This window comes from Ursus arctos, unplaced genomic scaffold, assembly GCF_023065955.2.
Source record: "Ursus arctos isolate Adak ecotype North America unplaced genomic scaffold, UrsArc2.0 scaffold_25, whole genome shotgun sequence".
NCBI classification, from domain to species: Eukaryota; Metazoa; Chordata; class Mammalia; order Carnivora; family Ursidae; genus Ursus; species Ursus arctos.
The window spans coordinates 35,650,981-35,672,977 of record NW_026622930.1 but is presented as its reverse complement, the minus strand read 5'-3'; the positions used below and the strand labels follow the sequence as shown (position 1 = coordinate 35,672,977).

General features: G+C 38.1%; 1 protein-coding gene across 5 annotated transcripts in view; it reads right to left on the bottom strand.

The window, feature by feature from the left end:
* Positions 1-2,212: 2,212 nt before the first annotated feature.
* Positions 2,213-21,997, bottom strand: part of WDR89 (WD repeat domain 89) — a 40,732-nt gene continuing 20,947 nt past the window's right edge. For 4 of the 5 annotated variants that reach the window (XM_026486910.4, XM_026486908.4, XM_026486909.4 and 1 more), the window contains one exon: positions 2,213-4,735. In XM_026486910.4, coding sequence (XP_026342695.1) covers positions 3,541-4,704 — 1,164 coding nt within the window. In that variant the 5' untranslated portion in view covers positions 4,705-4,735 and the 3' untranslated portion in view covers positions 2,213-3,540. Of the gene's footprint in view, positions 4,736-9,142; positions 9,279-21,997 lie in introns of those variants that run through there. The other variant, XM_057318548.1, reaches the window with a different exon arrangement.

Here is a 21,997-nt window from a genome sequence, read left to right as displayed (position 1 = left end):
TTCCAACGCATGGTCAGATGCATTGGGAAACCTGTTAAGTTCACTTTTCCCCCTGGACGTCTCCCTCCTGATAGCTCATGTCCTCTTGTTTCAACCTGGACTGGATACTGTGGGCCTGGCTGCAAAGCCGTTATCCTACCACTATGCTGGGCTGGTGCCGATTCCTGGTATCTCTTGTCTTCCTTGATTTACTTTTTTTTTTTTTTTTTTGGTGGAATGCATCCTCCAGCACCCTTTGGCGAAAGCTGCATAGAGAGTAAAGTTTGAAATCTTTATGTCTGAAAACGTTTTAAACCTCACATGTGAGGGCAATCTGACCTATAGAATTATAGGTTGAAAAAGCATTATCTTGTGAAATCCAAATTTTTAAATTCCTCAGCGGCCCATGAGTGTGGTTAGCAATGGATATTCTGTTAGGGAAGTAAATTTGGTTCTGAGTTTCAGAGAGCAAGGAAAAAACGTTCTCTTAGCAAGGGATGTCTCAAAAAAATTTATTGCCATCCACTTGCTTCATGAGTTTGGACAGCATAAGTTCATATAGGAGGAAATTGTCCTCAGAACTTGGAACTTTGATTCACACTTTGTGTCATCCAGATTTGCTAATGAAGAGTCTAATTCACATGTTACTCCTAAGTGATTGCTTTTCCCCCCCCTTTCTTTGGAAACTTTAAAAATTTTCTCTTTGTTCTTGAAGTTCTGAAACTTCACGGTGCTACGCCTTGGTGTGGGTCTTTTTTATTCATTATACTCGACACTCTGTTGGGCCTTTCAATCTGAAGACTGGAGTTCTGGGGATAGCCTCTAATGCTATTTCATTTTAATAATCCCTTCAACCTTTACATTTTTTTTTTCACATTGTACAAACTGATAATCTGATATTAGACCCCTATATTTATCTTCTGGGGCTTTGATTTTTTTTTCTCTCACTTTCTCTCTTTTTGAGGTCTACTTTCAAAGGTATTTTCTCACCTGCATCTTCCAACTCTATTAATTATTTTTTTTTCTTTTGAGAGGGAGGGAGGGGAAGAGAGAAGGGCAGAAGGGGCAGAGGCAGAGGGAGAGAAAGAATGCTCAGCACACTCAGCATGGAGCTCAATTAGGGCTTGATCTCACAACCCTGAGATCATGGCCCTAACCGAAATCAAGAGTCTGACACCCAACCTACCGATCCACCCAGGTGCCCTCTATTAATTAGTTTTAAATTTTAAATATTTTTCAAAGTTTTACTGTTTTGATAACTGTTTCATTTCCTGTTGTTTTATAAATGTAATGTCTCCAAGTCTTTTTATACAGCTTTTCCACTTAGTCAGCATTATCTCATATCCTAAGCATCTTAAAAACCTGATTTTTCATTTTTACACACTGCTCCATCAAAAGATCAAAATGTACCTAAGATTTGAAGCAGCACGAGGCATTATCAACTCTGTGTTTTCTGCGTTCAGCCTAGAAATAGTGGGGAGAATGAATTGGAGCAGATTAGAGACACGGTCTGTAATCTAGGAGAGAAATGATGAAACTCTTATCTAACGTGGTAGTGGGGGGGGTAAAGACAAAAGAACAGCAGACAGATTCTAGGGGGTGGAGTGGCTTGGTGGGGACTAAATAGGACTTGGTGATTGACTAAATAGGAGAAAAGAAAAAAAATCCAGAATTAATCTCAGGTTTATGGTTTGAACAACATCAAGAATAGGTGAATTTTTTCAAATAAGAATTATGTATTTTGAGGGGCGCCTGGGTGGCTCAGTTGGTTAAGCTCCTAACTCTGGATTTTGGCTCAGGTCATGATCGCAGGGTCATGAAATCAAGCCCCGCCTGGGGCTCCCCGCTCAGCATTAAGTCTGCCAGAGATTCTCTCCTTTCCCTCTGCCCCTCCTGCTCATGCTCTCTAAAACAAATAAATAAATCTTTTAAAAAAAGAATTATTTATTCTGAATATGTTTAACAGTGACTTTTGTTCCCTCTCAAGTGAGGGAAGCTAGAACACACCTACATATAAGTTGCATTGTGGGTAGAATACTATTTTCCCTAGTGCTATGGTCTCAGAGATAAGTCATTAATATTTAAGGAGAAATGTGAAAGGTTCTAAAGTCATGTTTGTATTTTTCATGACGATATTTTTAGTTCAAAAGATAAAAATGTTTTAAAACATCTTTATATTCTTATCTATAAAAAGATGTTTTTATTTGTAATTAAACAGAAAACATACCAAACCTTTAGAGTGACCAACTTTTTAGAAGATTGTATTTATTTATTTGAGAGAGAGAGAGCACATGCACGAGTGAGCTGGGGAGGAGCAGAAGGAGAGGGACAAGCGGACTGTGCTCTATCAGAGAGCATTGCAGGGCTCAATCTCACAACACTGACATCACAACATAAGACAAAATCAAGAGTCAGATGCTTAACCAACTGAGCCACCAGGCACCCCAAGTGACCAACTTTTTAATTAAGATTCTTTGGAAAAATATTTAACAGTAAGGATGAAAAAATTAGCAGTAAACAAAAATTCAAGTTTAAAATTATGGTATCCTTTCCCCGGCAGCACTTCCTGCATGGCCCCCACTCTCCACAGGCACTTAAGTTTAAAATTATGGATGAAACACTAAGAAAGAAAATTTTATCACAAAATAGTAGAGTATTTTGAAATAAGAAGTCATTCTGCTATTATAAATACTTTCATTTTTGTATATTCCCTTTGAGTCTCAAAATGAATTTTGCAAGGTAATTTCCTTTTCATCCATGAAATACCTGCTTACTATTTAACTGTTTAAAAACATAGATGCAAATAGGGGTGACCGGGTGGCTTAGTCGGTTAAGCACCTGACTTGATCTCAGCTCAGGGCCTGATCTCAGGGTCGTGAGTTCAAGCCCTGCATTGGGCTCCATGTTAAGAGTGGAGCCTACGTAAAAAAAACACAAAAAACAAACAAAAAAAAACCCCAAAACAAAAAAACTATCATCCAGATAGACAGATGCAAATATATACTAAATATATTTTTCTTAAATAGATGCAAATCATTTTATTTCTAAAAAACTTCAGTTCTATTTAGAATCATTAGAATATTTACATTTAAATACTCCAACATAATCTATGTGTATTAAGCAAGTGGGAGCTCCTAAAGAAAACAGTCTGATTTGGTTTTATAAATAATGAAGATGATTTAAAATCTAAAAAAACTGAACTTAAAAAACATAGCTCAAACGACCTGATTTTTTAAAGTCATACCAGCCATCTACTTCTGAAAAGTCCTTATCAAAGCTATTTCTTTAAACCCAACATTTACTAACTCAACAGATGGGTTTTAAAAATGAGGAATGTAATTTTACTTTCAACTCACTGATTATATACTCAACTGGCAGCTTTAAAAAAAAATAATTTTAGAATACATGAAGACCTGAATTAAACCATTTTCAACATTTTTCCAGGATTGTTTGCTAACCGGCTTGTTTTTACATATTGGCTTTAAACCTATCTATCACAGGTAGTACACAAAAATAACTACTCGAAACTAGAAAACCTCTCAAGTAACTCCCAGCATGACATCACTGCTTTTTCCTTCTCTTGTACGAATCATTACTGTGAACTCGAACTCGCTGGGACACAGAGGATGCTATTTTCATGCTGTCTTTCTTTGTAAATGTCTTCTCTATTGCTCCAGGTTTCCAAAGTAACAACTGCGCATCTTCTCCTCCGGTTAGCAAAGAATCATCCTGCACATTCCAAGAGAAAGAACGGACTGTAGCAGCATGCCCTCCGTGAAGGCTGGTCACGTGGATCAAGCCTGATGCAGTGCAGCTCATCAAGTGAATCATCCCCGTGTTTGTTCCTCCAACAACAAACAACCTGTCCATTTTCTCGTGATACAGGCCCCCGATTACATAGTCCAAAATACCTTCTTTCAGAGTAACCACTTCTCTGACATCCTGGATGTTCAAACATGTAATTGGTTCATCAGTGTCCAGATGATGAAGATCCCACCAACAAAATCCTTCATCGTGTGTCATGCAGTAAATCTGTTTATAATCCTTCCCAGACCAACCAATACAGCTTACTGATGAGACGGAGTTACAGGTTGTGATCAGTGCGTCTTCTTCATTATCAACACTAATATCAAACACATTTACCAGGCCGTCAGTTGAACCCGAGACTACCATGTTGGGATTGTTGGGATGGAAGCACACTTGAGTGACATCATCACTATGAGTCTCGGAATACGCTCCCAGTGGGTCTTTAGCAGTAGACAAATCCTGAGAATTAATTCTTGCATCCCAAAATACCAACAATGCATCATCATCAACTTTTTCTGTACCAGCACAAATGACATGATCATTACAGCTGATATCAAAGCTAATAAAAATATTGGAAGGGTAACCCTTGAACAGCTGGACAGGTTTTTCACTGGCTAATCGAGCATCCCAACACTTTACAGTGCCATCAGTACATGATGAATACACACTGTCACAAGAATTTGCGAATTTGACTCCATTAAGAAGCCCAGGATAACCACTAAATTCCCGTAGTACGTACAACCTTTCTTTATCATATATTCTGATTGATCCATTAGAACATAAAACAGCAACCAAGTTTTCTTTTTCTGCTTGTACAGTTTTTGAAGTGTCTATGCCAAGCAAATAAGTAGGCTCCTTAGTGTCCGAGGAACGTTTAACAATGTTCAGATTAGCAAATTGCTCCTCAATCTTCTCCATGTCAGCAGTAGCATCCAAGCGTAGTAAAAATCTGTAATAAAAATACAAGAATTAAAATTCAATGCAAACTTCTCCAAAATCATAATTAAATCAAGAACATTTTCCTCTGAGGACTGGCACAAAACAATAGAAATAAAATCTATTCTAATATTTTCATCTTTCCCTGCCACGATGTAACTAGCACTTAGCTGCTTCCTTCTAACTCAATCACTCTTGAATACCAAATCTACCGTATATTCCTCACACCAGTAACAGAGTTTTAAAACATGTACATACACTGCACAGTAGATCCTTTTAGCTTAAGCCCAATTATTGCTCCTACTCATAATTCTCAGCATGAGCCAGGATCTCCACTTTGGAATCAGCTTCTCCTGGCCCCAGCTGCCTGATGCAACTTTTAGAATTTAAACGTAGATGTGAATGCAGAAAAATGGTCCCCCAAAGATGTCTGTGCTTTAATCCTTGGAACCTGTGAATGTTAGGTTACACGGCAAAGAAGAATTGAGGTAGCTTATCGGTTGATCTTTTAAATTTTTTTTATTATTGTAGTTGACACATTAATTTCAGGTGTACAACACAGCGATTCCACAAGTCTATGTTATGCTATGCTCACCACAAGTGTAGCTACCATCTGTCACCATACAACACTATCACACGCCACTGATTATATTCCCTATGCTGTATTTTTTACGTCATTTATTCATCCCATAACTGGAAGCCTGTATTTCCCACTCCCCTCCAACCATTTTGCCCATCCCCCCTACCCCTCCCTTCTGGCAGCTATCAGTTTGTTCTGTGTATTTATGTGTCTGCATCTGCTTTTTGTTTTGTTATCTAAATGCCACATAAAAGGGAAATCAAACAGTGTTTGTCTTTCTCTGGGTGACCTATTTCACTTAGCATAATACCCTCTAGGTCCATCCATGTTGTCATGAATGGCATGAGCTCATTCCTTTTTTGTGGCTGAGTAATATTCCTGTGTGTGTGTGTGTGTGTGTGTGTGTGTGTGTGTGTGAGACTTCTCTACCCATTTATCAGTGGACACTTGGGTTGCTTCTATATCTTGGCTATTGTAAATAATGCTGTAACAAATATAGGGGTGCATATCTTTTTGAATGAAGTGTTTTCATTTTCTTTGGGTAAATACCCAGTAATAGACTTATTGGATCATATGGTATGACTGTTTTTAATTTAAGGAACCTCCATGCTATTTTCCACAGTGGCTCTACCAATTTACATTCTCACCAACAGTGCATGAAGGTTCCTTTTTCTCCATATCCTCACCAACACTTGTTATTTCTTGTCTTTTTGACTCTAGCTATTCTCCCAGATGTAATGTGATGTCTCACTGTGGTTCTGATTTGCACTTCCCTGATGAGTGATGTGGAGCACCTTTTCCTGTATCTGCTTGCCACTTCTATGTCTTCTTGGCAAAAATGCCTATTCAAGTCCTCTGCCCATTTTAATTGGACTATTTGGGTTTTGTGTTGAGTTGTGCTTGTCAGTTGATCTTAAAATAGGGAGATTATTCTGGATTATCTGGGTGGGTCCAATGTAATCACCACTGCTCTTAAAAGTAGAAGGAAGAGGCGGAATACAATGAGAGTCCGAGCGAGATATTACTATGGAAGAAAGGCACAGAAGAATATATTGTTGGTTTGGGGGGAAGAGGTCAATAAGTGGGTGGCCTGCAGAAACTGGAAAAGGCAAAGAATTGTCCCCATTAAGAGCTCCCAGATGGAAATGCGGCCCTGCTAACACCTCGATTTTCACCTAGTGAGACCTATTTTAGACTTCTGACCCCTCAGAATTGTAATAAATTTGTGTTATTTCAAGCCACCAAGTTTGTAGTAATCTGTTACAGCAACAATGGGAAACTAATACATAGGGGTTCCCAGCACGAAATTCTGGAGAAGTGCTTCTCAGGCAGCAGTAACTTGTAAATGATGGATGGAATGTGACTTAGGCATTCCAGCTTCAAGGACTGAGCCCTTCACCACAATAGTAGATTGCCTCTGTTTTTTTTTTCCCCTTTTAAAATATTTTATTTTGGGGGCACCTGGGTGACTCAAGTCAGTTAAGCCTCTGCCTTCAGCTCATGTCATGATCCCAGAGTCCTGGGATCGAGCCCCACCTTGGGCTCTCTGCTCTGCAGGGAGCCTGCTTCTCCCTCTCCCTCTGCCTGCCGCTCCCTCTGCTTGTGCTCTCTCTCTCTCTCTGTCAAGTAAATAAAATCTATTTAAAAATAAATAAATAAAACATTTTATTTTTAAGTCATCTCTACACCCATGTGGAGCTCGAATTTAGAAGATTGCTTCTTAATGGCAGGTTGTATGCAGAACAAGTTCAAGGCCAGAAAAATATGCATGTCACAATGACTTTACCACAAATTTTCCTATCTCGCTTTTACTGATGAATAGTCTAGCCTACCTCACAAATTCGCATTTTCATTCTTAGGATGAAATGCTTTTTTTGTTGTTGCTTTAATGACAGCTCTTTAAGCATCTATCTTTTCATCTTTAAAAGAAGAAATGAGTACCAACTCAAGAGCTGTTAGAAGAATCAACTGAAATAATGTGTTCAGCACAAGGCCTGGCATATAAAATACATATTCAACAGATGTTATATAAAAATTATCAGTATTCCTACTGACAATACCACTGACACCAAATGGGGGGGGGGGCATTGGATCTATCAAAGTGGCTTCAAACAGCACAATTAAATCAAGGGGCAAAAATACTAAAAAGCTGGATTTGAGTTCAAAACAGAGTAAGTATTCTCTTCAACTTATATTTAAAAACCTATAAGTTGAAAGAATAATACAATACACACACATACACACAAACTTTCACCTCCTAGGTTCACCAACTATTATTTTATTTGCTTTCTCTCTATCTCTATAAACATACTTATACACATTTTTTTTTAAAGGTTTAATTTATTTACTTGACAGAGAGAGACAGCCAGCGAGAGAGGGAACACAAGCAGGGGGAGTGGGAGAGGACGTAGCAGGGTCCCAGCAGAGGAGCCTGATGTGGGGCTTGATCCCATAACACCGGGATCACGCCCTGAGCCGAAGGCAGACGCCCAACGACTGAGCCACCCAGGTGCCCCACACATATTATTTTTTGATTGAAAGAATTGCAGAAAAAATATCATTTCATTCCTAAATACTTTGGCATAGAATACTTCCTGATCTTTTGTTTTCATGACAGTGAATCTTTTGAAAAGTCCAGTCTAGTTGTCTCATAAATTGCTCCACATTCTGGATTTTTCTAATTGTTTCCCCATGATTAGATTCCAATTTAACATTTCTGGCAGGGAAACGGCGCAGGTGATGCTGGGTACTTACAGCATTGCATCAAGGAAACACATAATACCACATCTGATCACTTGGTTAAGGCAGTAACTGACAGATCTCTCCATTTTAAAGGTGTCTTCCTTCCTTTATAGTTAGTAAGTAATCATGGAGTGATACATTGAAACTCTATGAATAACTTATCCTCTAACAAATTTTCATCCAAAAATTCTAGCATCCATGGAGTATCTCTGCCTGAATCAATAATTACATTGGGAATTGCTAAACAGTCATTTCTAATTCTATCATTCCTCCTACCTTATCTGGCACTCTTCTATAAAGAAGAGCTTCTTCCTTTCTCTCTGAGTTTCACTAAGAAATTACGATTTTTAAAGACATATATTATAACCCATCACCTCACGGTTCTTATTGGTGCTCACACTGTCCCCAACTTGGCCAGAGAAACCCTTAAGCCAGCTTCTCTGCCCTTTTAATATGACCCCATTAGTCTGTAAGTCCTACATGAAGAAAACTCTGCATAAGGTAAGTCTGAAGGTGGTGAGCTTCCTTCAACATAAGTACTCAGGGAGTAAATGACCATGTACCAGTCATGCTGTGGCGGCATAACTCAACAGCACAGCTAAACTGTCCTTCATTCCTCGAACATGTCATGCTTGCTTCTGCCTCAGGTCTGTAGCAATAGCTGTTTCTCTGCCTGGAATACTTTCTCTTCATTCTTTTCTGTGAGTAAAAATTGCTTTTACCAATGAATATTCTAGCCTACCTCAGAAATTCACATTTTCATTCTTAGGATGAAATGTTTTTTGTTTTTTGTTTTTAAAAGATTTTGTTTATTTATTTGACAGAGATAGAGACAGCCAGCGAGAGAGGGAACACAAGCAGGGGGAGTGGGAAAGGAAGAAACAGGCTCCCAGCAGAGGAGCCTGATGTGGGGCTCGATCCCATAACGCTGGGATCACACCCTGAGCCAAAGGCAGACGCTTAACCGCTGTGCCACCCAGGCGCCCCAGGATGAAATGTTTTTATTGTTGTTGCTTTAATGATAGCTTTTTAAGCATCTGTCTATTCATCTTTAAAAGAAAAAATGAGTACCAACTCAAGAATTGTTAAAAGGATCACCTGAGGGGGCACCTGGGTAGCTCAGCTGGTTAAGCGTCTGCCTTCGGCTCAGGTCATGATCTCAGGGTCCTGGGATTGAGCCCCACATCCGGCTCTCTGCTCAGCGGGGAGTCTCCTTCTCCCTCTCCCCCTGCCTGCTGTTCCCCCTGCTTGTGCTCTCTCTGTGTCAAATAAATAAATAAATAAAATCTTAAAACAAATAAAAAAAAAAAAAGAAGGATCATCTGAAATAATGTGTTCAGCACAACGCCTGGCAAATAAAATACATATTCAACAGATGTTATGTAAAAATCATCAGTATTACCACTACCAATACCACTAACAGCACATTGCGGGAGGGTGTGGGTTTGGGTCTAGGTACTGTTATTCAGACCTCAGTGTCACCTCCCTAGAAAGATCCGCCCTCATCAACGAATCTAAAATAGTCCCTGTCACTTCCTATCATATTGCTTGTTTTATTAACTTGAAAATTAAAAATGCCTAATTATAAAATATTTCAAATTTATGAAGTTTAGAAAAAAGTATAACAGACACCCAAATATAGACCCGCAGATACTCAGATTTAACAGATGTTAATATTTTACCATAGTTGTTTGTTTTTATTTCAAGACACATTACAGACACACCTCGTATGAATTTATAAAATGGCATTGCATTTGTAAGTATCTTCTTAGGATTTGTGCTTTTCACCCAGTATTTGTGAAAAACCCTATTTTGCTGTTGAACTTCTTATTCTTTCTTGCTGATCTATTATCAATAAATAGTTGTTGAATAAATGAATGAATAATTGATTCAACTTTCTTGCATTAAGAGCTGAAGAGTTCTAGGAGAAACAGAATAAACCTAAAAGGATATCGCATGTGTTATGTGTTTGCAGGGGGAGCTCTGCTCATGGAAATTAATGGCATTCTTTAACAGTACTGTATTTTTCTAAAGATTTTATTTATTTATTTATTTATTTATTTATTTATTTATTTGAGAGAAAGTGAGTGAGAGAGGGAGAGAGCCCAAGCTGGGTGGGGGAGAGGCAGAGGGAGAAGCAGACTCCCTGCCGAGTAGGGAGCCCAACGCAGGGCTCGATCCCGGGACCCCAGGACCACGACCCAAGCCAAAGGCAGACGCCTATCCAACTGAGCCATCCAGGTGCCCCAACAGTACTTTAAATAAGGCCCAAAAAGGAACTATAGAGAAGGATTTTATATTGTAAAGAAAAATATTATTTAACTTAATTTTCTACCACAAGCTATTCAAAATGTCCTCAAATGTGTGTTTACTTAAGAGTGTACTTCCTATACACGCTAAGGTAGAAACCCTCTTAAAATTCCAGATAAAAACAACTGTCCATTCTTGAAATAGTCAAAGATTTGATATGAGGTTATAAAAGAAACAATTTTTCCTACTGCTTCATTTTGATTTTTGCATATGAAAGATCAGGTTGATGAGAATTTTAAACAATCAAGTTTAATGTGGCTTTTAAGCGAACAGTAATTTGTAGGACTATGGCCATGCACTCAAGCAGGATGGTAGTCCTGCACTCCTTCCCTCCACTGCATTGCCTGGAGAGGCTGTTTCACATTGGAACACATTGAATGGCTATAATTCAAAGGATTCTTGGGGTTGATGGGTCAGGCTTGGTGGGCCCCTAAATAGACTGAATGCTAAAGTAAACGCAACACTTCAAGACTGTAGAGATGGGGGCGCCTGGGTGGCTCAGTCAGTTGAGCATCTGCCTTCAGCTCAGGTCATGATCCCAAGACCCTGGGATTGAGTCCTGCATCAGGCTCCTTGCTCAGCAGGAAGTCTGCTTCTCCCTCTACTTGCTGCTACCCCTGCTTATGCTTGCTTGTGCTCTCTCTCTCTGGCAAATAAATAAATAAATAAAATATTTTTTAAAAAAGACTGTAGAGATGGTAACAATCACAGTGGCTGTCCACTTGATACATTGTTCAAAAGCAATATAGTTCTTCAAGAAAGAACTGATGGATGGGTGGGTGGTGGGTGGATGGGTGGGTGGTGGGTGGATGGGAGGGTGGTAGGTGGATGGGAGGGTGGTGGATGGTTGGAAGGAAGGAAAGAGAGAGAGAGAAAACAAAAAGGAAGAAAGATATTAGAGGTAAGGTAGGTATATCTCACAAAAGCCTCAAGCTATAGAGCTTAATACAGTACACAGATACAGTGAAATAATTTAATCTCTTAGGGGAAACATGAAAACCTTTAGCTTATGTTTTAACACATTAATATGCAAGTGAGTCATATTTGAAATATAACCTTCTGAGGCTACATAGTTAATTCTTAATTTTACATACTAATGAATCATTCCAAGATGAGAAATACTTTTTCTTCTATGCATAGCCTTTATCTGAGTTTTCTTTGCAATCACGATCTACTTGGAGTCCTGAAGAGAAGCCATAGGCTCTTTTCATCCCACATTACACTCTTACAGGGTAACTTCATTCACGTTTATGTTTTCGAGTGCCGCCTATATGCCAATGATCTCATCCATTTACAGATCTGTATTTCCAACGGTCTACTGGCCATTTCTCTTTGAATGTGTCCCATTACACCCCAAAATAAAAGTGATTACTTATGCTTCCCTCCTCCCTCACGAGGTCTTCCCTTTAAAAACAAAAACAAGGTATATTTCACAATTTTCTCCATTTTGATTATGGTCTTAGCACCGTAACAGCCCTCTGATCTACCTGGCTAAGCCAGAACTGCTGGGATATCTAATTCTCCATCATCCAATCAGTTTCCAAATCCTACTTTGGGACTGCAGGATGCTTAGGGAAGTGTTAAGTTAAATCTATTTCTGTAGATCAAAACAATATTGACAACTTCATATGATTCAACCTAACAAAAACGTATGATGAGAAAAGATAAGATTAACCATAATTTCTATCTTTTCTCTATTTGTTCCTGTTAGATGCATAAAAAGGAAGCTTAGTTAGCATTCTAGATCGCAACAGGCTACTGAGAACTGAGGATTGTGGAGCGAGCCTTCTTATGTCAACACACAAACATACAGACACACAAATGAAAGAGGGCGCAAAAAGAGGGGGACAGAAAAGAGTGCTAAAGTAAAGGCCATGGAAGAGAAAAGAAATGAAAATAAGCAAAAGGAACAGCAGAGAAAAAGAGAAGGGAATGTACAAAAGAGGAGGGGGAGTTACGGCCACTACGTCTGGAGTCCTACACGGTGAGATACTGCAGCTCGTTTGCTGACACGGAGATGAGATGAGAAATCCAGATAATGGAAGTTTAGTAAAGTCTAAAGCTACTATAATTTGTGTGGTTAAAAAGAATTTTTCTTCATTTAAAACAGATTGCTTGTTAGAGTTCGCTAGCCATCATAACCAACTACAATATGGGCCTAGGTGTTCTGAGAACAGCGGTAGAACAATGACTAATATCTCATCTTGATCCACTTAGTACAGATCGGGAAACAGCAGAACTCCGGAACCGCTGTGATGGTTCTTCCTGGGATACGGGATTCTCATCTCTGAATATAATGAGGAGGGTGGAAGATATTTAGAAAGACAACCTAAAGCAAACATCTTAGGATAAGCTTCAAGGGGGTGAGAATATTAAATTCCTGATGAACGGCCATCTTGGAATACATCAGAGGGGAAGTGCTGACTTATCTCTTATCTGAATAATTGTCCTTAGATAATTAGGAGTTGTTTACTTAATAATAAAATCCCTAAACGTAACTGTGAATTCCTCGTTGCTTTAGCCTTCATAAGATTTATGTTCTTTTATAGGTTGAAATGCTATTTCATTTTATTTCCTATTAAAATAAACCCAATAAAATGTTCTTTCTGTATATAAAGTACATCCCAAACATATCTAGCTGCAACCAGATATTGCTCCGATTATGAGTTGGTTAAGTTTAAATATGAAATCTGAAGGACAGACCAGCTTAAATATCTCCATAATGGAAGAGGAAGTAGCTTTTTCCCCCATTTAAACAGGAAACAAAAAAAGAAAATAACATACATTTTATACCCATTTAGAAACTATTGATTACAAAAACCACTATACTAAAAGTCTGCGTATTATTTTGCAAGAAATCAGAAATGGTAGTATCCTTAGAAAAAGATGTATTTCTATCTTTCAGGTATGAATGCTCATCATACCTGAAAGATCTGACAGCATAAACATCATATGCTATTATATTTTTACTACTGAAAAGTAACAATTGTTCGTGAAGTGTATGTTGGGTATAGGCCTAGTTTTCTTTTGACACAATTTATCAGACTTGAGTCAGAAAAACCTAACTCCTGGGGCGCCTGGGTGGCGCAGTGGTTAAGCATCTGCCTTCGGCTCAGGGCGTGATCCCGGCATTCTGGGATCGAGCCCCACATCAGGCTCTTCTGCTGGGAGCCTGCTTCTCCCTCTCCCACTCCCCCTGCTTGTGTTCCCTCTCTCACTGGCTGTCTCTCTCTCTGTCAAATAAATAAATAAAATCTTAAAAAAAAAAAAAAAGAAAAGAAAAACCTAATTTCCCACAGCTGAAACTTAATGTTACCCACTTAATTAGAATTAGGTATGATGACTATGGAATGCAGAGGTCCAACAAACAACCCAAATATAGGGAAAAGTTTAATGAGAAAAGGCATTCAGGAATGGGTGTTAATAACTTTACAATCTACACTTATAATTTAACTACAACAATGCTATACTCACATTTATCAAATTGGGCTAGGATACCTGAGCCTCGCAGAGAAGAAAATAATCATAACTGGAGTTCAACAGATGCTAGCCTATGGTCTAGCAACTTAAATCTAGTGGTGTTTTTTTTTTTTATCATAATCATTTAACCCTATAAGATAGGTGTTATTATCCCCATTTTATGGCAAAAATTGAAGCTCTGAGGGTCTGAGTAACTTGTCAATGCTCTCGGTTATAAGGGGAGGAAAAGGGGGGACTGTGGTTTGAAACCCAAGTTGTTCCCTCAAAATCCTGTGAACCTGTGTTCACTCTTAACACTACGCTATTGCTCTTCTAGGTAAGTACTGAAGCATTAATGCCAACTGTAATTAAGGAATATGCCTATTAGCCTTTGAGAGGGGGAATTACATGTTAACCCTACATATAAGCAGAGGAGAAAGCAAGAGTGTAGGATTATTGAAAAAAAAACACACACTGGCCTAGAAAAAGATTACCGTAAGCAAACTTCACTTATTCTTTTTTTTTTTTTCTGTCCCTCTTTTCTCTTTTTGAACTTTTTATTATGGAATTTATATGGAGTAGAGAATAGTAAAAGAAACCGCCATCACCCATCAGCCAGCATAAACAATTATATTCCTCAAAAGTTATTATTAGGGTGAGGGGAATCGGTTATACATCATATATCATTTGAAGAGCAATTAAGGAGCTCTCGTGGACAGTACGATGGAACCCCTCCAACTCATCCCCGCCTCCCTCCTTTATGCGGCATCAACATGGTTTCAAGACTTGACCCGAGCTCCAGGAGCAGATCCTGATTAGCCTAAACCAATCACAGTAATTCCATTCTTTTAAATCAGTAATTGGTTCAGAAACCTTATATTCTTGCCAATCCATGCATGTATTCTCCTCCTAACTACAATTTGTTTAGATGTGGAACACTAATTCTAAAGTGGGCCCAATCCAACTGATGGAAAGAACTTTTGTTCTTCATTATGTTAGTGAGATTCCACATTTTCTATTTAAGTCCGTTTGCAGCAGAGTTTTTGTTAATGCGGCCAGAACCATTCTAACTAATTAAAGATAATCAAAGAAAGTTTTGGGTGTATCACCAAAACTCACTTTATGTCAGAGTCTCCTACAAGGAAAGAGTTAGGGAACATACTAAAAAGTCAAATTTCATTCATACTGAACCGAGGGATTTGATCTTTCATTCCCTTTAGAACATCTGTCCTTTCCCCTTCCCCAACTTCTACATTTTTTGTTCAAAAATAAAAGGGAAAAAATAAGAAACACAAAGAAATTCCCAGAAGACTATATAAAAATCTATGCTTAATAATAATGGCAGTATCCCTCATTCTAAGGATATCAACAAAATAAAAACACAAACCACTGAAATGATACAATATTTAAAAACTTAATGTTAAACTCCATCTGGTAAGTTTCTGTTTTATTTATTTATTTATTTATTTACTTACTTACTTACTTACTTAAAGTGGGCTCCACACCCAGTGAGGAGCCCGATGTGGGGCTTGAAGTCACAACCCTGAGATTAAGACCTGATCTGAAATCAAGAGTCAGATGCTTAACTGACTGAGCCAAGCAGGTACTTTTGTATATTTTAAAAATGTATTTGTATTTTTGAATATCTAAAATAGTCATATGGTTCAAAATTCAAAAGTCTCCAAAACTAAAGTTTTGGAACGTTTTTGTCCTCAAGCCTCTTTCTTTTTCCCAGGAGGCAACAAATGTTACCAGTTTCTTCTGAATACTTTCAGAGACTGTCAATTTGGAAAATAATACAGTGGGGTGCCTGGGTGGCTCAGTCAGTTAAGCATCTGACTCCTTCTTTTTTTTTTTTTTAAGATTTTATTTATTTATTTTTTTTAAGATTTTATTTATTTATTTGACAGAGAGAGACAGCCAGCGAGAGGGAACACAAGCAGGGGGAGTGGGAGAGGAAGAAGCAGGGTCCTAGCAGAGAGGCCTGATGTGGGGCTCGATCCCAGAACGCTGGGATCACGCCCTGAGCCGAAGGCAGATGCTAAACGACTGCGCCACCCAGGGGCCCCAAGCATTTGACTCTTGACTTCAGCTCAGGTCAGGAGATTGAGCCCCACATAGTGCTCTGTGCTCAGCACGGAGTCTGCTTGAGATTCTCTCCCTCTCCCTCTGCTCCTCCTCCCATTCTCTCTTTCAAATAAATAAATAAATAAATAAATAGTTAAAAAAAAAAAAGAATGCAGTGAAGTATTTTCAGCTTATCAAAAAATTATCAGCATGGTGCAACAGAAAAATCAATAGTTTTAAGAACCAGACATCCTAATTTCAAGCTCTTGTTCTACCACAAACTAGTAAAGTCATCACTGTACAAATTACCTAAACTCTCTAAGCCTCAGTTTCCCCATCTTTAAAGCAGGGATAAAGGCGTGCCTGGCTTGCTCTGTTGAAGAGCATGAGGCTCTTAATCTCAGGGTCATGAGTTCGAGCCCCACACTGGGTACAGAGATTACTTAAATTAATAAATTAATTTAAACAATAAAGTAGGGATAAAAATGGACAGTCAATATTGAGTGCCTATTATGGCCAAGTACAATGCTAAATGCTAGAGATTCAGATGAAAAACATATTTGCTGTCTTCAAGAAGTTAGCAGATAAAACAGTAAACAATTATAAAATAGGGTGATAAGTACAAGGACAGAGGTAATCACAGGATATAGGAATACAGAGGAGAAGTATACAGAGGACACAATTTTTGGCATTAAGAAAATAAGCAACAAATGTTATTTCCTTTCTCCTAATTAATTTTCATGTGATTTATATTCATTTAATTTCATTTCACATTCACATTTAAAAATTTACAATTCTTACAGGTTTTATAACAGGAAAGCAGTCTCAGTTACTTTTATATTAAAACTTTAAAAAAAATGAATCAATATATAAAATTTCATGAACACAAGTATCAAACAATTCTCAATTCTGAATAAACTATATCAAATTGAATCATTTTACAATGAAAAATACACTTCTAAAGAGCAAATAAACTTCAACATGTTTTAGAAGATGATCGAGTTTCACTACTGTATAAGTTTCAGTGAACTTCTCTAAGATTCCTATCTTTTAGTTAGGTACTAATCAGAAAAGCTTAAGCTCTAACCTATTTAAAATACCCTTTGAGCTCCTTGGACAAATGGCTAATTCTAGGTCTGGGGCAAGGAAAATACAGATGAGCCAAGAGCATCAAATAGTCCCAGAAAGTAAAGTAATCCTTAAAATAATAATAATACTAATAAGATACAAGAGCCAAAGAATAAAATAAATACCTATGAATCCATACTGATAAAAATAAATGACTATATAATTAAATAAATGAGGGAAGAATTCCAAGTAATTTAAGTAGATATACCCCTTTCAGGAGGTACAGCTTAATTCTCCTCCCCTCCAGTACAGACTGGACTTAATTACCTGCTTCAAAAAACAGAGCATGAAGAGAGTAAAGATAATAACTTCAAGTAGAGAAATCCAGAAGATGTCACCTTAACCAATGGATGGAGGTTAACATCATCAGCAATAAGTCAGTAAGTCGTGTTGATGTCACTTGCCCCCTGGTGTGATATGAGAAAGATACTTCGCTTCTGTGATATTCTTTCCCCAAATCCATCACCCCAGTGTAATCAAGAGAAAATATCAGCCAAACCCACATTCAGGAACATCCTACAAATACCTGGTTAGTACTCTTCAAAAGTTTCAAGGTCATGAAAAATAAGCAAAGTCTGAGAGACTATCACAGGTTGGAGGAGATAAGGAGGTTTGATGACTAAATGCAATGTGGTATCCTTGACTGGATGGACCAGAAAAAGGATATTAGTGGAAAAGCTGGTGAAATCCAAATAAGCTTTATAGTTCAGGTAACAGTATTGTACCAGTGTTAATTTCTTAGTTTTGGTAAATGTATCGTTGTTACATTAACATTAGGGAAGCTGGGTAAAGGGTAAACAGAAACTATAGTATCTTTGCAACTTTTCTACAAATCTAATATGATTCAAAAAAGCACTTTTAAAAAATGCCCTTGATACATATCATGGATGTTTGGAGGTTCTAGGTAGGAAAGGATTTCAGGTACATACACACTAGGAATGTTTCCTATGCTGAAAAAAGCTCTTACATCAATCTCAATTCTAGACCTGAGATGACTCGGGCAGACTAATGGTGAATGCCACCACCAAGCTCTGCCCCAATCACCTATTTTTAGTATAAAAATACTTTAAAAAAAATAAAATTTACTAATACCCCCCAATTTGGAAAGAAGCCAACTGAGGAAGGCAGGCAACCTCAAAAAAACACCCTTACTCACTCCTGCAGGAGCTCAGCAAAGACAGCTGCTAGGGCTATTTCTAGGGTCTCCATGCTAATTTGGGGAATGAGAAGCAGCCCACAGGAGTGGGCTATACCTGGGATTTCAGACAGAACATTTCATGGGATCTCAGAAGAGAAAACAGAGACCAAGTGCCCAATCATGTCGTGTTTGGGTCAGGTGATCAAGAGGGCGTTGTGTTTTCACCTTCTCTTCACCCACCTGCTGGCTGGATGCACAGGACTTCAAAGCCCTACAGGATAGGTTGAGCCAGAAAATGAAAGGAATTGGAGTCCCCTAGTCACCACGTGAAAGGCTATCTGCTCACCAGAAAAACCTTCCTCTGACTGTACCGAGCAGTTGTGTAGACACCTGAAACATGTAGTTTAAAAAACTGCAAGACAAAACCCCAACCTCTTAGTACCATTCACCTTTTCTTTAGGTCAAATTCAAAGGGAATTAATACCTTATACTAAAGAAACACTGGAATTTCAGCAATTACTTTCATTTTATTTATTTTTTGTTTATTAAATCCAAGTTAAACCAAATGTAATACTATTCAGAGAAAATGTATAATATACCATCCCACTTTCATAAAATTATTCCTATGCACATTTCTGCTCACTCAATCTGTATATATGTACAGAAAGGTCTCCAGAATAATGTTTATAAAATGTATTTCAAATATCTGGTGAATGTATGTGTGTGTGTGTAAGGGATGTTGTTGCCTTCCTGGTGCTTTTCTGTGTTGCTAAAATTTTTAACAATGGTGATATAACCCCATAATAACCCTGTAAGTACAATTATGTTCACTACCCTGGTGAGAAAAGCACAGTTAATATACAGTAAGACTGGTTTCTGAATTCAAGCATTCTTGTTCCAGAGACCATAGTATCAACGCCTATGTAATACCGCCTCTATAAATACATGTCACATTTATTTATTTATTTAGCAGTTTCTATGCCCAACATGGGGCTCAAACTCATGACTCCAAGATCAAGAGTTGTATATTCTACTGAGCCAGCCAAGCACCCCCAAGTTTACATATATTTTTTAAAAAAATAAGGGTAGCCTATGTTACCTGTATAATAAGCATATATCATACTTATTTTTAAAAAGGGAGTGGGCAGTAGAGCACCTGGAAGGAGCAGCTACTAATGTCTAATATCATGTGCTAGTGGCAAACATGAAAAATCTAACGGTAGCCACAAAATCTCTACGCTGGATATTAAAGAGGCTTGTTATTTATCAAGCATATCTAATGTCAGCCTATCTGAAGCAAAACTGCACGAGTAAAACTTAGAAATCTGGTTATTAATGTTTATTTCAAAAAACCTGGGAAGAGTAAAATAGTAACAGTCACTCCTCTTCATTGTCAGTATGTCTCAGAAAAACAATACCTTGGGGTAAAAAGTACGCATTGGTTTAACTTCAGCAGAACACCTCTCAGAAAACGTTTATATCAGAAATCTAGAGAAATTTGTGTGTATAGTTTAACACAGAATTGACTTGGAAACAATTTGCCAAAGAGCCATTTGTTTTAAGCCGGGAAGAAGTGCTGAATATTTAGTGGAAGGTATGCTAAACTGACATCTGTTACAACTTCAATGTCATTTTAAATATCATATTCATTAATGACTGAGACTTAATGTCTTTGTAAATTAATCCTGCTTAGTGAGTCTGAATATGCTATTCTTATTCACATGAATGTTCAAGATACTGGTTACAGCAACATATGGCATCTCATACACTAAAATTCGTAGGGAAAGCACAGTTTTTAAAGTGCAGGAATCTGTTACCAAGGAAAAGGGGGAAGGGTAGGAGCGAATGACACACACTCACGTAGTATGAGATGTAACATTCAAGTATCGGGTTCCAAATAGAATATTCAACTATCTTTTTTAAAACAAAGACCTTTTCCTCAATAACGTCTTGAGATGTCAAATTTCTCAAGTAAATCTTCTACCCAAAAGTCACCCTTTGAAGTAAATCTATGAATGCCCTGCTTCTTTCAACAAGAACAATCAACTGTGTTTGCCTTTCCAGAACAACCAGCTGGTTAACCAAATACAGAGAGAAACCAAACTTCCCCAGTCACCAGATGTCTTAATTTGGAACAGTTAGTAACAATGTGGAATAATCCAAAATTTTGAGTTGGTACTATATGTTTACTACTTTTTCTAATTTTGAATAGATGCTTTTAAAAATTAAGCAAATGTGTTCTCTTTGATAACTGCAAAAGAAGGTGGGGGATAAAAAGAACCATTGCCTACAGCCCTAATAGATCGATGTTAACATCAAAGAACCAGCCACTTGAATATTATGTGTTAGAGTTAGAAATTCATATATCAACATTAAATCTACTCTAAAGTCCTAAGAAATTACCCTATTCGGTAATTCAAAAGCAATTCTTGAAGGACTGACATGACAGGCCTAGAGCACACTGGATTCATCAGAGCACATAAGCAAAGTCCCTGCCTTCATGGAGGGCAGTGGGGTGACAGACAACTAATTATAATAATGAAAACAGTCGAAGTGTTATGAGAAATAATATTGGTTAAGGCAAGAAAAATGAGGCAGAAAAGTCCTTTTGGATATAATCATTAAAGGAAAGCCTCTCCCATGAGGTGACATTTCAGCCAAGACCAGAAGGAAATGAGGGAGCAAGGTATTGCACTGAGGGGTCTAAGAGCCTCCTGGGCAGAGAGAGACAGCAAGTGGTCCACAGCAGCTGAAGCTGAGTCAGAGGAGAGTGGTGTAGGAAGTAAGGTTAAAGAGGTAGCCGGAAATAAATAAATCTTTAAAAAAAAAAAAAAAAAAAAAAAGACAAGACAAGAAAAAGAAAGAACATGATCTCAGGTCATGTGCTCAAGCCCCAGCATCTGGCCCCATGCTCAGTGGGGAGTCTGCTCAGGATTCTCTCTCTCCCTCTGCCCCTTCCTCCACTCACTCACACTAGTGTGTGCACATGTGCGTGTGCAATCTCTCTCTTTCTCACTCCCAAAATAAATAAATAAATCTAAAAAAAAAAAAAAAAAAAAAGAGGTAGCTGGAGCCAGATAAGAGTTTTGCAGGGCCACCGTCAGAACCTGAGATTTTATTCTCAAGTGAGAAAGAAGGCTGGTTGAGAGCAGATGAGAGATGTTTGTGGAGGGATTCCTCTGGCTGCTGCCTGGAGAACAGACCTCAGGGCAAGAATGAAAGTAGTGAAAAGGTTTGTGCAAAATTCTGGGCAAGGGCCGGGGGTGGGGGGGGGGGGGGTGGGGGGGGAGAAGTGGCTGGATACAGGCCACAACTATGAAAGAGAAATAAACAGAATTTCCTGATTAGACTACAAGTGGGGTATGAAGAGAGGTGACAAAGATGGATGAGGCTTCGATTTCTGGCCTGAGCAATAAAGCCAATATTGGCATATTACTTTTAGGGTAATTACAAGCTCTTAAGAAAATTACAAGATGATTAATTAGATAATTAGACAAGTATCCAATTGTTTAAATAGTCTTTACTGACCAACTGTGGTATATTAATACACTGGAATGCTACATGGCAATTAAAAAAAACCATACACTACCGGTACATGCAACGATATGGAAGAATCTCAGAACTGTTTAGTGACAGAATCCTGACATACAAGAATACTATTATGATTTCACTTACACAAAATGAAAGAACAGGCAAAACAAATCTATAATGGTAGAAATCAGAATACTGGTTATCTTTTGAGGAGGATATGGACTGGGAATGAGAACAAGAGAACTTTGTGGGTGGTGATTATGCACAGATAAATGCATTTGAAAAACAAACAAACCATCATGGAGGAGAATGACCCCCCC